General features: G+C 42.8%; 1 protein-coding gene across 1 annotated transcript in view; it reads right to left on the bottom strand.

Annotated features, from left to right (window-relative positions):
* Nucleotides 1-13,366, bottom strand: part of LOC136631356 (B-cell receptor CD22-like) — a 70,471-nt gene that overhangs the window by 26,359 nt on the left and 30,746 nt on the right. The window contains exons 3-5 of the mRNA XM_066605622.1: nucleotides 10,842-10,920; nucleotides 10,397-10,759; nucleotides 6,363-6,650 (exon numbers count right to left, since the gene is read on the bottom strand). Coding sequence (XP_066461719.1) covers nucleotides 6,363-6,650; nucleotides 10,397-10,759; nucleotides 10,842-10,884 — 694 coding nt within the window. The 5' untranslated portion in view covers nucleotides 10,885-10,920. The remainder of the gene's footprint in view (nucleotides 1-6,362; nucleotides 6,651-10,396; nucleotides 10,760-10,841; nucleotides 10,921-13,366) is intronic.

Raw genomic sequence — 13,366 nt, forward strand, 5'->3', positions numbered from 1 at the left:
AGGGGCAGGTCTGACTCACATCCATTCATGAATTCATGAATGGGTGTGAGTGAGACATGCCTCTGATTGGCTCAGCGCTGAGCCAATCAGGGGGCAGGTCTGACTCACACCCCCTTCACACCCACTGCAGGACGGCCGCGCGGAGCTCCGGCTGCCGGGAGAAAGTGAGTATATATATATTTTTTATTTTTACACATTTTAGGATGAATTGCAGGGAAGGGCTTATATATTTAAGCCCCTCCCGACAATTCATCCCGGGCTCGCCCGCAGCGCATTGCTTTAAATGGAGCGGCTGTATTGCCGTCTCCATTGAATGCAATGCGCTGGACAGCTCCGGCCCGTTTCTAATGAAACGCGGCTAGGAGCAGATTTTCGGGCGATTTGCGCGCACCGGTCACACGATTTGCGTATGCACATCCGTCATGCGATCCGCAAATCGCGTGAAAAAACGCCCGTGTGACTAAGGCCTTAGGGAGTTATACGTCATATATATATATATATACGTATTATATTAGTGTGCCACAGTAGATTTACAGGTTACGTTAGGGCTTCATGTTATTTTCTTTCTAGGGTCGGTTTACATTTTTGTACGTTAGGGTATTATATATACTATATATCTATGTTAGGGCATCACATTATTATCTATTTCATAGAGTGCTGCAGATTATATACGTTACGTCACACTAAAAAGCAGTATCGGAGGGACAATATTAGTTATTTTCTCTCTTTTTTTTTTTTTTTTTTTAAACACAGTTCTCCTTTATAAAATGGCTAGAGGGTTATACAGTTTGGAGGAGGCATATAAAATGCTCTCCTCTGACTCTGATTCAGAAACTGAGACAGATGCTTTCTCAGATTTAGCTTTCCTTGTGAGTGACAGCGACGGCGCTTCGGATAACTCTTGTAGGGCTGCCAGCACAGACGTACAAGGAGAATTAGCAGGGCCCAGTAGCACTGCAGCGCAGGAAATACCGGTTTCTCCCATTGAAGTCGCCAGCCTTGTGTGGACACCCACCACATCATTTACCCCCCAAATAACTGACTTCACCTCCACCCCAGGAATAAACCTGGATGTCACAAATTTCTCCTTCAACGATTATTTTCCACATTTTATAAGTGATGAACTCTTGATGGACATAGTCCGCAAAACTAATCTGTATGCTAGACAGTATATTGCTCAGTATGCCTCTTCTACGCACGCAAAAAAATTGGAAGCCCACAACCCTATTAGAGTTTAAAAAATTCTTGGGACTCACGTTAAATATGGGGATTGTCAAGAAGCCCACAATTAAATCTTACTGGACATCTAGTGCCACGAATGCCACCGTTGTATTTGCTGCAGTGATGCCCAGACACCGCTATGAAGAAATATTACTATTTCTTCACTTCAATGATAATCTGTAAACCCTTCCCAGAACAGATCCAAACTTTCATTGTTTATTTAAAATTCGACCATTAATCACATATTTAAATGAGATATTTAATACTCATTACACCCCAGAAAAAAATCCCTAATGAGTTTTAATGGGAGACTACATTTCAAGCAATATACACCAACTAAAAGGGCGCGTTATGGAGTGAAGCTATATAAACTTTGTGAAAGTGAGACTGGGTATACCACCGATTTTAGAATTTATGAGGGTAGGGACAGTAAAAACAATCCTCCACGGTGTCCCCCTAATCTGTCTATAAGTGAGAGCTAATCCAGCCCTTCCTCCACAAGGGTATCACCTCTACACGGACAATTGTTATACGAGTGTGCCTTAGTTCCAACTCAAACATCAAACGTCGGAACATTTGGGGCAATCCGTGAAAATAAAAAGGGTTTTCCACAGAGGCTTATGGGAAAACAAATTCCAAAGGGAACATCCTGCTTTTTTCAAAGTGACGAACTGCTGGTAGTCAAATATAGGGACTGAGAAGATGTATTTGTCCTCAGTACAGTCCATACAAATGCCACAGATGCCGTCAGGGAGAGGTTCTGCATCCGACAAGCAAAAGCCGGTGTGCATAATAAATTACAATAAATTTATGGGGGGCGTTGATTTAGCGGACCAAGTATGGCAGCCATATTTGATTAAACGGATAATTAGATCCTGGTATAAAAAAAGTGGCCTTATACCTCATTCAAATGGCAGTCCATAATAGTTTTGTGCTGTACAAAAAAAGAGGAGGCAGAGATTCATATCTTGACTATCAGGGGAATGTAATTGCACACCTCCTCTTTCAAACTGAAGACCCCCGACTTTGTCATAAATCTGAAGATGTCTGAAGACTAACCGAAAAACATTTTATTTGCGGAGTACCCATCACAACCAATAGGACAAACCCACAGAAAAAAATGCAGAGTGTGTAGCAAACACGGGAGACGCAGTGATCCCCGCTACTATTGTCCTCTGTGTCCCACATATTTTGAGAGGTAGCACACACTCCCGCTTGATCCTGTTGCACTGCTCTGAAACGTTTTCAGCAGGCGAGGATTTCCTGAAAGGAGCAGCCAGGGTTTTCAGAACAGACATTTTGCTTGAAGGTGTTTTAGGCCCCATTGCCCACTTGTAGAACCTGTGAGCGGCCAAAACAATGGAGAACCCGCACAAATGACCCCATTTTGAAAACTAGACCCCTTAACAAACTCGTCTAGGGGTTTACTGCATATTTTCACTCCACAGTTTTTAAATGAATCTAAGCAATGTAGAAGGTAAAAATACCATTTTCATTTTTTTGCCAATTGTGTCATTTTTAAAAAAAGGTTTTTGTACAGAACACACATGAATGAAGACTTGCACCCCAAAATGGATCCCACTGCTTGTACCTTGTTTAGAAATATACCCATTGTGGCCCTAATCTTATGTCTGTATGCACAACAGGGCCCAAACCGAAAGAAGCATTACACTTCAACTGTCTTTAATTTTTACATGACCACAATTATCCGTTGGATAACAGCGGTCACGTGACTGGGGACTGCTCACCGTGGCCCTCGGTCAATGCTCCAGGCTCTCGGCTACCTTTAGTAGCTAGGAGCAAGGAGATTTTTAATTTCCCGGGCCCTCCTTAGCTTCTGCGCTTATGGCCGCCATTTTGCCGACGGGCGCATGGAAGTTAAAAAAGCTGGGGAAAGGTCCGCAGATAAGGATCCTGTCGGAGCACATCGCCGGAAGGCTTAGGTAAGTAACGTCACCTCCCCTATCGGATTGATTCCATGACGGGAGGTGAAATTTTAACTTTTTCTTAGTTTTACGCGATTGCCGTCATCCATTGCATAGGGGCAATAATGTGATCAGGGATCATGTACCGCCCCCCCCTCCCCTTCTCCTGTAAAATCTATGCACTCTTGGCTACGTTTGGTAGCCAGGAGCAGGGAGATTTTAAAATTATCTGGGCAAACCACGGCTTTTGCGCATTCGTCCGCCATTTTGACAATAAGGGCATGCGCAGAAGCCTAGGTAAGGTCCGCAGATAAATCCAAGGGCCTTAGGTACGTAATTTCCTCCTCCCTCACGTATATGATCCATAAGGGAAGATGAAATGTAAGCTTTTTAAACTTTTTTTTATACTTATTTTAACTTCCTTTTTTAACTTTAAATGATCAGCGGTACCCAGTGACATCTCTCTGCTCCTGGTTACAGAAGGTAGCCAGGAGCAGAGGGAACTTAAACTTCTCGGGGCGCGAGCCCCTTTGTGCACACGCCCGATGTGTGATGTTGGGCGCGCATACGCAGAAGGAAACGTCAGGTCCTGGAAGACCTCGGCATCGCAGAGGACGGGGGTGAGTATTTTACCCTCCCCTCATGGATGCGATCCATAAGGGCAAGTAAAGCTTTAACTTTATTTTACTTTTTAAATCTTTTCTGTGAGCCGGGAACCAGGCGATTTCAAATGTCCTGCGATCTTCTCTTCTGCGCATGCGCCGCCAATTTTCCTTTGGCACGCATGCGCAGAAGACGCCGAAGGGTCCGTTCCGGACCAGTTTATCGGGGAACGGAGGATGGTAGTGAGTAGTTTCAGCTCCCCTCATGGATGCGATCCATGAGGGAAGCTGAAATGCTAACTTTTTAAAACGTTTTATTTACTTTAATGCGATCTGCGCCATTGGATAGCGCCGATCCCATGACTGGAGGGGGGCTTCCAGCGGCCGTCCATGACAGCTCCATGTTGTCGGCTATCCTCAGACGGTGCATGTTTTTACATCCTCTAGAATTAAAGCCCACTTAGCTAGGACGTAAAAACACGATGGGGCCATTACTAAAGTGTTAAAAGGACACATTTATGAAAAAAATGAAATTTCAATATTTCGCACATGATTTGCAATAATTCCTGCAAAAAAAATGTTGGATAAAGATACTAACAACACCCCTCAATTTTCAAAATGGGATCATATTTTGGGGCGACTATCAGTTTAAAAACCTATTAGCCTCTGCAAACTTGGGTTGATCTATAAAAATAAAACGTACTTCAAAATATTAATAATTACTGTTAGGCCCAATGTCCACATGCAGATTGTAATTATAAAATCCGCACGCGTCTCCTGTGCGGGAGATCCGCACCTCTAGCCGCCCATTGGGGTTGCATTAGCATCTGCATGGCAAGTAAAAGAAATCGCAGTATGACCAATTTTCCTGCAGATTCCGCAGCAATGGCTTCCATTGAAGTCAATGGAAGCCGTCCCCGCCGTGGAACACCTGCAGCTCTCACTGTGGAGGTGCCGCAGCTCTGTGGGAAAGCAGGAGATTCAAAATAGAAAAAAGGCACTGCACATGCGCTGGGCGCCCCAGACAGTGCACTCCACACATCTGCTGTACTGAAGAAAGAAGATCCGGCCGGCACAGAGGGGACCCGCGCTGGAGACGGAGAGGTAAGAAGCTGCTTTTCTCCTGCATGTCTGCGGGTACGCACGGACTCCACTGCGAGATTCAGCTGTGGAATCCTTGTGTGCAAGCGAACATAAGGCCTAAGATTTGTAAGGTTGCCTGCACACGAGCAGAAATTCCGCAGAATTTCCGCCGCTGGAAGCCTGCATAGGATTGCGTTAACAAACAAGCAGCCGGAGCCGCAGGCGCGGGTGAGAACGCACTGGTCGCTGCAGGCGCACGGGTCGGGTCCCACGGCGAGAATCCTTGCCGCCGGATCCGACCCGCCCGTCTGCAGGCGGCCTAAGTCTCCTAAATTCGGCAAAAATCCAAAAAAATGTACAAATATGTTTCCAATATAAAGTAAACAGATGGAGATATACATTTGATTTAAGAAAATTGTACAGTATATATATATAATATATATACATACATACATACATACATATGTGATATACAGCTGCTGAAAATAGGAAAACATGACAATTTTTTAAAAATTTTCCACAAATTTGGTACTTTCAATAAAAATATACAAATCATATTGAACTACCTTAACCACCTAAATGAAGTACAACATGTGTCAAAAAAACCCAGTCAGAATCACTTGGATATGCAAATCTGGTAAAGAGTTATTCTTTGTTAAAGAAACACATGCCAGATTTCCATAATTTGGCTCGGTCCTTAAGGGGTCCTGCTGTGATTTTTTTTCACGTGCAATTTTTTTCACAGACGTGTGAGTGCCCCAACAGAAATCAATGGGCTTTTAGCACTGCGTGTTACACATATGAAAAATACGTGCATAATATACGGGCCACATACGCCCATGTGAGTGAGCCCTGAATGTAGCTCAGGAAACATGGGAAAGATAGCAGCCATTGTCGCGTACAGACGAGAGAATACAAAATTCTAAACTCAGGGCCCCTTCACATTGGAGTATATGCTTTCATACACACCTCAGCCTATGAAAAAGGCTTTTTGGCGTGCATATAGGCACATTTTACTGTATTTTTTGCTCATGCAGAGCATGTTCATTTGTGCTCAGCAGACGAACACGACCCGATTTAAATGGCTAATTAGCATAATGAGTTCCAGATATGTTCTTTTTTCCGTGTGCATAGGCGCACCTCACGTAGACTTCCTATTTTTGGGGGCTAGCGAGAAATGCATGCACCAAAACAAAAAAAGGTGTACTAACCCATTGATTTCAATGAGTTCTACTTTCTGCATGCACAAAAATGCCTGTGCGAAGAAGCCCCCAGGAAATAAAAAAATGATAAAAAGAATATATAAAAACTTTAAAAGGCATCACTATCTGGTTTTAATTAATGCAAAAAATTTTGGCGATATATTCCCTTTAAATATTTTTGGGAGGCCATGTGTATGCAGATAATTCAGTGAAATCTGTAAATGCAAAGAGATTTGGGAGAGGGGAGACGTCTAGGCAATATAATTACCACAAATGTAATCAAATGTAAAATATACCGCTTATTGTGGCTTGTCACCTGCAATACGTACAGTCTATGTTCAGTTTTCTTGACGATATATTATATTGGTCATGAAGATATATAGCAGTGCACTGAACAGGAGTCCCATCATCCACATAGGAAGGAATATAGGTAAGTACAGACTCCTCTCTCCAGGACCCATAGGTAAGCTCCACAGATTTATTGTTAACAGTACCGGGCTTGTTCCATCGTAGAGAAGGCGGACTGGAGCCACACGTGTGGATTACAGCGCAAGACATAATGGTGGCGTCTCCTTCAGTCATAACGCCAGGCACCGAAAGGTCATAATTCACTTTATCTGTGGAATTAGATTAAAATCAGACACCATTACTCATTCTTAGCATACTAGCAGATTATGTCCATGAGCTGCGGAGCGGCTCCGGTGGTGACCCCGCTATTTCATCTTATATTTTAACAGAATTCAGCGATAGAGGCTCCGAATGCAATCTTCTATGCTGATGTGAAGGAGATCTTGTAGTGGCCCAGAGTTGGGGTGTCTTTGGTTTATAATTGTCTCGTGTAAATTGTCTTTTGTGTATTTTTGCACTGAGGCTAGCGTATTTGCGCATACATTTATCTAAAGCTTCCCTTAATAACAAAATTAAAGTCTTCTACAGTGGACTTTTAACCACTGACATACTCCCATAACACTTATGGAGTGGAGCGCGCTGGTATCGGAGACCGCAGGATAGCCGTTCCTAAGTTGAACTTACTGCACTGCGGGACGAGTTTGAAAAAAAAGAGGGAAGATAGGTTCGAGCTAGAGATGAGCGAACGTACTCGGTAAGGCCGATTTCGCAATCGAGCACCACGATTTTCGAGTACTTCATTACTCGGGTGAAAAGATTCGGGGGTCGCCGGGGGGCGGGGCGTGGCGTGGTGGAGCGGGGGGTAGCAGCGCGGAACAGGTGGGAGCTCTCTCTCTCTCCCTCTCCCCCCCCCCCCCACTCCCCGCTGCAACCCCCCGCTTACCCACAGCGCCCCCGAGTACTTTTCACCCGAGTAGTGGAGTACTCGAAAATCGCGGTGCTCGATTGCGAAATCGGCCTTACCGAGTACATTCGCTCATCTCTAGTTCTAGCCATTCTTTGTTGAACATAGTAAAACTATGTGCAAAAAAGATTGGGAAAGTCCTATTTCTTTTGTGTGTAGTATGAACGCGTGAGAATCCCAATAGGGAAAATAAAATCATTGAAATCAATGGTCTTGTCTTGTTATTTCATGGTTATATAACACCCTTCACAGATATAGATTAAAACTAATAATTTTTATTATCAACTAATTAAAAACAGGGCCACATACAACATAAAACAAACATGGACTAACAACATAGATAGTGCTCAATAAACCCAGTGAGCGGATAGTATGAGGGTATCAATTCCCTCAGGTAACCAGTCTAGTTAAACCCTATTAACAATATTCGGGGACTGGGTCACTGGTCTAGAGCGGTACGTCACGTTTCGTGAAGTGATCAGAGGTGTCAGACTTCCAATCGTTAGGTAGTATCGTAACTACTTAGATACTCCTATTCATAATTCAGGAATGGAAGCTATCTGACTATTAATGTCGCCGCTTCAGTGTTTATACACGTATTTTCACAGTAGGGATTTGTATGGTTGTTCAGATGTTTTTGCATGTTTCACCATAGAGGGTGATATAGTCACTCAGATGTTTTTACATATTTCAACATTAGAGGTAGAGTTATTGCTCAATTGTCGCTCGACGCGTTTCTCCGTCCCTGTCTAGGGCGGTTCCTCAGGAGCGGGGCCGACGATCGCCCAGAATTGTGCGTGATTATCCCTCTTCGTCCTATCACGGTGATTCAGACCCTTGTTGATAGTCCTTTAAGAGATTGAATTTTGTCGTTGGTTTGGACAAAAATTCCCTATAACTCCTCTACCTGTCTTGGCTCATGACCTTGATGTAGTAGGTCACTTGTTAGATGAATTAGCACAGAGTCTAACTTCACCCTAGATAAATTTATCGGAGACCACACCGAGCCGCTTCGAGATGCCGATCAGGGTATTATAATAATCTCGAAGCAGGTAGGTGAGAGTTAGCAGCCCCGATATCTCACCACAGAGGGAGAGTCAGGAGACAGAGGTCTATCTCCTATAGCGCACTCTATAACCTGCCCGTATATGGCAAGGAACTATTCTAGGTGGACCGTATGGTCCAAGCACAATAGTTCTGAGATAGTTTCCTATTGTTAGATAAAGACGAGAAAGGCCTATAGAAGATAATAATAAGGCTCTTGATCCATAAAAATTCCCTATTGCGGGAATGGATCAGAGTGCGCTTATGTGGGCTAGTAGTGGTACCCAAATTGCAAAGCAGTACTGCGTTGCCCCACTAGCTAGGGGAAGTATAGTATAGGTAAAGGATAGGAGAAGAGGTGCAGCGCCTGCGGCTCTGATGGTGGGGTAAATAAAGTGCTACTTTGATAGATCGGTCTTTTACGGACACCACGATACTAAATATGTATTTTTCTTTTATGATTTAGATTTTTTTTATTATAGATATGGCAAAAGAAATGTGATTTAAACTTTTATTATTATTATTTTTTTTTTTACAATTACTAAAACTTTATTGATCTTACTTTACTTTTTTTTTAAGCACCCCTGGGGGACCAAAACTAGCGAAACTTTGATCGCTCCTGCAGTATGACGTACCGCTGTACGATTGCAGTTATTGCCCGTGGGTGTCAGCTGTATTAAACTGTGCTGCGCAGTGATCTCTCTTCATACATACCCCGACGCTGCAGGACGTAAATGTACGTACGTCCTGGAGCGGGAAGAGGGTAATCTGCAGGGTGCACAGCATGGAAAAAAAAAGAAAAAAACTATTCAAATTTGCTATTGGCATAATCGTACTGGCCTGTAGAATTACTTTAATACATTATTCATACTGCTCAGAGAATGCAGTGTAAAATAAAAATAAAAAACATGCCAGAATTGCAGATTTTGTTAATCTTGCCCCTAGAAAAAATTAAATAAAAAGCTATCAAAATTTTACATTTTCCTAAAAATTAGATAAATGAAGACTGGAGTTCAACCCGCGAAAATCAAGGCCTTCTAGAACTCTGGCAATGTAAAAAAATATAATACGGCTCTTGGAATGTGGCAACTAGAGATGAGCGAGTATACTCGCTAAAGGCAATTGCTCGAGCGAGCATTGCCTTCAGCGAGTATCTCCCCCGCTCGAGACTGCAGGTTCAGGTGCCGACACGGGGGAGCGGTGAGTAGCGGCAGTCAGCAGGAGGGAGAGAGAGATCTCCCCTCTGTTCCTCCCCGCTCTCCCCCGCAGCTCCCTGCCCGCCGCCGGCACCCGAACCTTTTGTCTCGAGCGGGCAGGTACTCGCTAAAGGCAATCCTCGCTCGAGCAATTGCCTTTAGCGAGTATACTCGCTCATCTATAGTGGCGACACTATAGCAAACCTTTAAAGCAAACCTTTAAGAAAAAAAAATGTTTTAAATATACAAAAGTAGCAAAACAAAAAAACTGTATGAACTTGCTATCGCCAGAATCGTGCTGACTCAGAGAATAATGTTATCACACTATTTATTCTGGGTGCTGAACGCCGTAAAATGAAATCCCAAAAACAAATGGCAGAATTTCCTTTTTTTTCCCCCAATCTCCCTACAAATTTTTTTTACAAAAGTTATGCAATACATTATATATACCCAAAAATGATGCTATCAAAAAGTACAACTTGTCCCACAAAAAACAAGCCCTCATATGGCCGTGTCAATGGAAAAATAAAAAAGTTATGGCTCTTGGAACGCGACTGCAAAATTAGATGAAATTAAATGATTGGCCCATTTAAAAAAACTGCCCTGGTGGGCACGACAGGGTGGTAGGAAACCTGCCACTCAAGGGGTTAAATGTCAGGTCAACATTATTTACATCTGAGCACACATAACACACTAGTAGAACCGTCACTTACATGATACCTTGTAGGAATAAACATGTGACCAGTGAATATAATGCTACAACAGTGAGCAGATTTCAGTGCTTCCTGGTATTATCATTGTATTAGTTTACCTGTGACCGTGAGCTGAACCCCAGAACCTTGTTTGTCATATGCATTTGTTTCTTTGTCTTCTGCGATCCCTGGATGATACTTGTCAGCATCATCTTCTGTCACCGGGTCTATCCGCAGGGTGCAGCTATTATTTCCTGGTACCAGTGAGGTTCGATCCTTATAATTTTTCTCTATAGATGATGCATCTTTGGTGTTTAAGATCTCTAGATAATTCCTGAAATGGTATAAGTACCACACAGGGCTGGATGCCCCTAATCTCTCGCCGGGGTCATAGGTACAAGGAACTTCCACACAGGAGCCAAGCAGAGCAGTAAGTCTTTTAGGGAACGTCCACCGCTGACATACAGAACCCAAATAGAGGCCTGGAAACAATGAGCGGAACATGAGGATGGCGTCTCATAATCACATTATATTGGAATATTTAGTAGTTGTCAGACTATTTACCCTGACAGACGAGGAGAAGATAAATCTGCTTCCCGGCATCCATTCTGTATTCGGTTTGGAGTGACTAAAACTGAAAACTCTGTCATAAAATGTAAGATGCAAAATAGATACAATAATGTGTTACGGTTGTTAAAATGTTCTATTTGTATGTTTTTACCCAAATGTGATTTATCAATATATTCTGAAGTAGCTACAATTAAGAAAAACTTTTTGAAAAAATGTGCATTTTTGATGTCCGATGGCTCATAGTACAATAACAATACCATACGATTATATATCCTTGAAAAGATGATTTAACTCCTTCCCGCTTCAGGACGTACATTTACGTCCTGGAGTGCCGGAGTATGTATGCAGAGAGCTCGCGGGGTGACCTCTCTGCATACAGCGCGTGTGACAGCTGTTTACTACAGCTAACACCTGCGGACAATAGCCGCAATCAACCGTTCAGCCGATTGCGGCTATTAACCCTTTAAAGCCCCCGAACACTTTTCGGGGGTCCCGTACGCCCCCCCCACCCCCGTGGTGAGATCAGGGGAGCCGTGCAGGTGTCATGACTGCTGGGGGCCTTCTGAAAGACTTGCCTTGCGAGACTGCCTATCAAGCCATCCCCATGGGGTGGCTTGATAGGCTGCCTGTCAGAATGCAGTATGACGTAATGCTATAGCAGTATGTCATACTACAGGAGCGATCAAAGTATCGCATATTGTAGTCCCCCAGGGGGACTTAAAAGTAAAGTGAAAAAAAGAGCAATAAAGTTTTTTTAATTGTAAAAAAAAAAGGGATAAAAGTTTAAATCCCCCTGCTTTTGCCATATCTATAATTAAAAAGTCTAAATAATAAAATAAAAACACATTTGGTATCGTCGCGTCCGTATAAGTCCGATCTATCAAAGTAGTGCATTATTTACCCCGTACGGTGAATGTCGTCCAAAAAATAAAAAATAAAGAACACCAGAAATGCACTTTTTCAGTCACCCTGTCTGCCATAAAAAAACGCAATAAAAAGCGATCAAAAAATCGTACGTATTCCGAATTAGTACTAGCAGAAACTACAGGACATCTCGCAAACAATGAGCCATCGGTGAACTACGTAGATGGAAAAATAAAAAAGTTATTGTGCGCACAAGATGACCGCAAAAAATAATTTAAAAAAATTAAATGTCTTTTTTTTTCAAAGAGTAGTATATTAAAAAAAAGCTATTAACTGCATTCAGGGAAGGCTTCATTTGCACACCTAATTGGTATTTAACTAGCTGAGTAGCTACTTAAATACCAATAATCGCATACCAATGATTTATGCAAAATGATCGCTCAAAGCTTTCACTCAAACTGTCCTTTGAACGATCATTGGCCCATGTAAACCAGCCTATATCACATGGATATGTCACAATTTGATGACACAAGTGCTGAACTTTTTGAAACCTTCTACAATGTGTTCCTGGTCTACAAGGCACAGGCTGCACATTAAAGGGGTTGTCCCGCGGCAGCATGTGGGGTTATACACTTCTGTATGGCCATAAATAATGCACTTTGTAATATACATCGTGCATTAAATATGAGCCATACAGAAGTTATACACTTACCTGCTCCGTTGCTGGCGTCCTCGTCTCCATGGCGCCGACTAATGCTCTCTTCTCCTTCCATTAGACGCGCTTGCGCTGTGCGGTCTTCTGCTCTGTTCAATGGGGCCGCTCCGGCGTGCTCGCGCCGGAGAGCTGGTCTGCGCATGCGCAGAAGACCTCGGCGGCGCGAGCGCGCCGGAGCCGCTCCATTGAACACAGCAGAAGACCGCACAGCGCAAGCGCGTCTAATGGAAGGAGAAGAGAGCATTAGTCGGCGCCATGGAGACGAGGACGCCAGCAACGGAGCAGGTAAATGTATAACTTCTGTATGGCTCATAATTAATGCACGATGTATATTACAAAGTGCATTAATATGGCCATACAGAAGTGTATAACCCCACTTGCTGCCGCTGGACAACCCCTTTAATTCACATACTGTATGCAATTTTTAAATTTGATGCAAGTTTGTTACAAATCAGATCATTCTCTTTAAATTCCTGATCATTCTGGGGTTAAGTGTGCAGGTATTCAGTGTAAGCTGTGCCTGCAGTACTTCCAGCTCTGTCCACATTCACAGCTGCCAGATAACAGCTAATGGTTGGGGTCCAGAGTAGCGGATTCCCGCTAAATTAAAAATTTTGACCTATCTTGAGGATAGGTCATCAAAAGTTCAGTCCCAGAAAAACCCTTTTTTAGATAATTAGATAATTTTTATGGAAATAAAATTTTTGAATACAATTACCCCTTAATTTAATGACATTTATACATGCATAAGTGTAATATTCATAGAACATATCATTATTATCATAGGCAAAATAATGGGTTGCATTTTTGTGCGAGTTTTGCGCATCTCACAACACACAAACTCACATTATTTTCTCATCTATTTGAATGTGGTCTTAGCAAAACAGCCTTTTTTATATATATACCCATTTCCGAAACATTATATTGTCTTAGTTTTGCA

The sequence above is a fragment of the Eleutherodactylus coqui genome, chromosome 6, assembly GCF_035609145.1.
Source record: "Eleutherodactylus coqui strain aEleCoq1 chromosome 6, aEleCoq1.hap1, whole genome shotgun sequence".
In the NCBI taxonomy this organism is placed as follows: domain Eukaryota; kingdom Metazoa; phylum Chordata; class Amphibia; order Anura; family Eleutherodactylidae; genus Eleutherodactylus; species Eleutherodactylus coqui.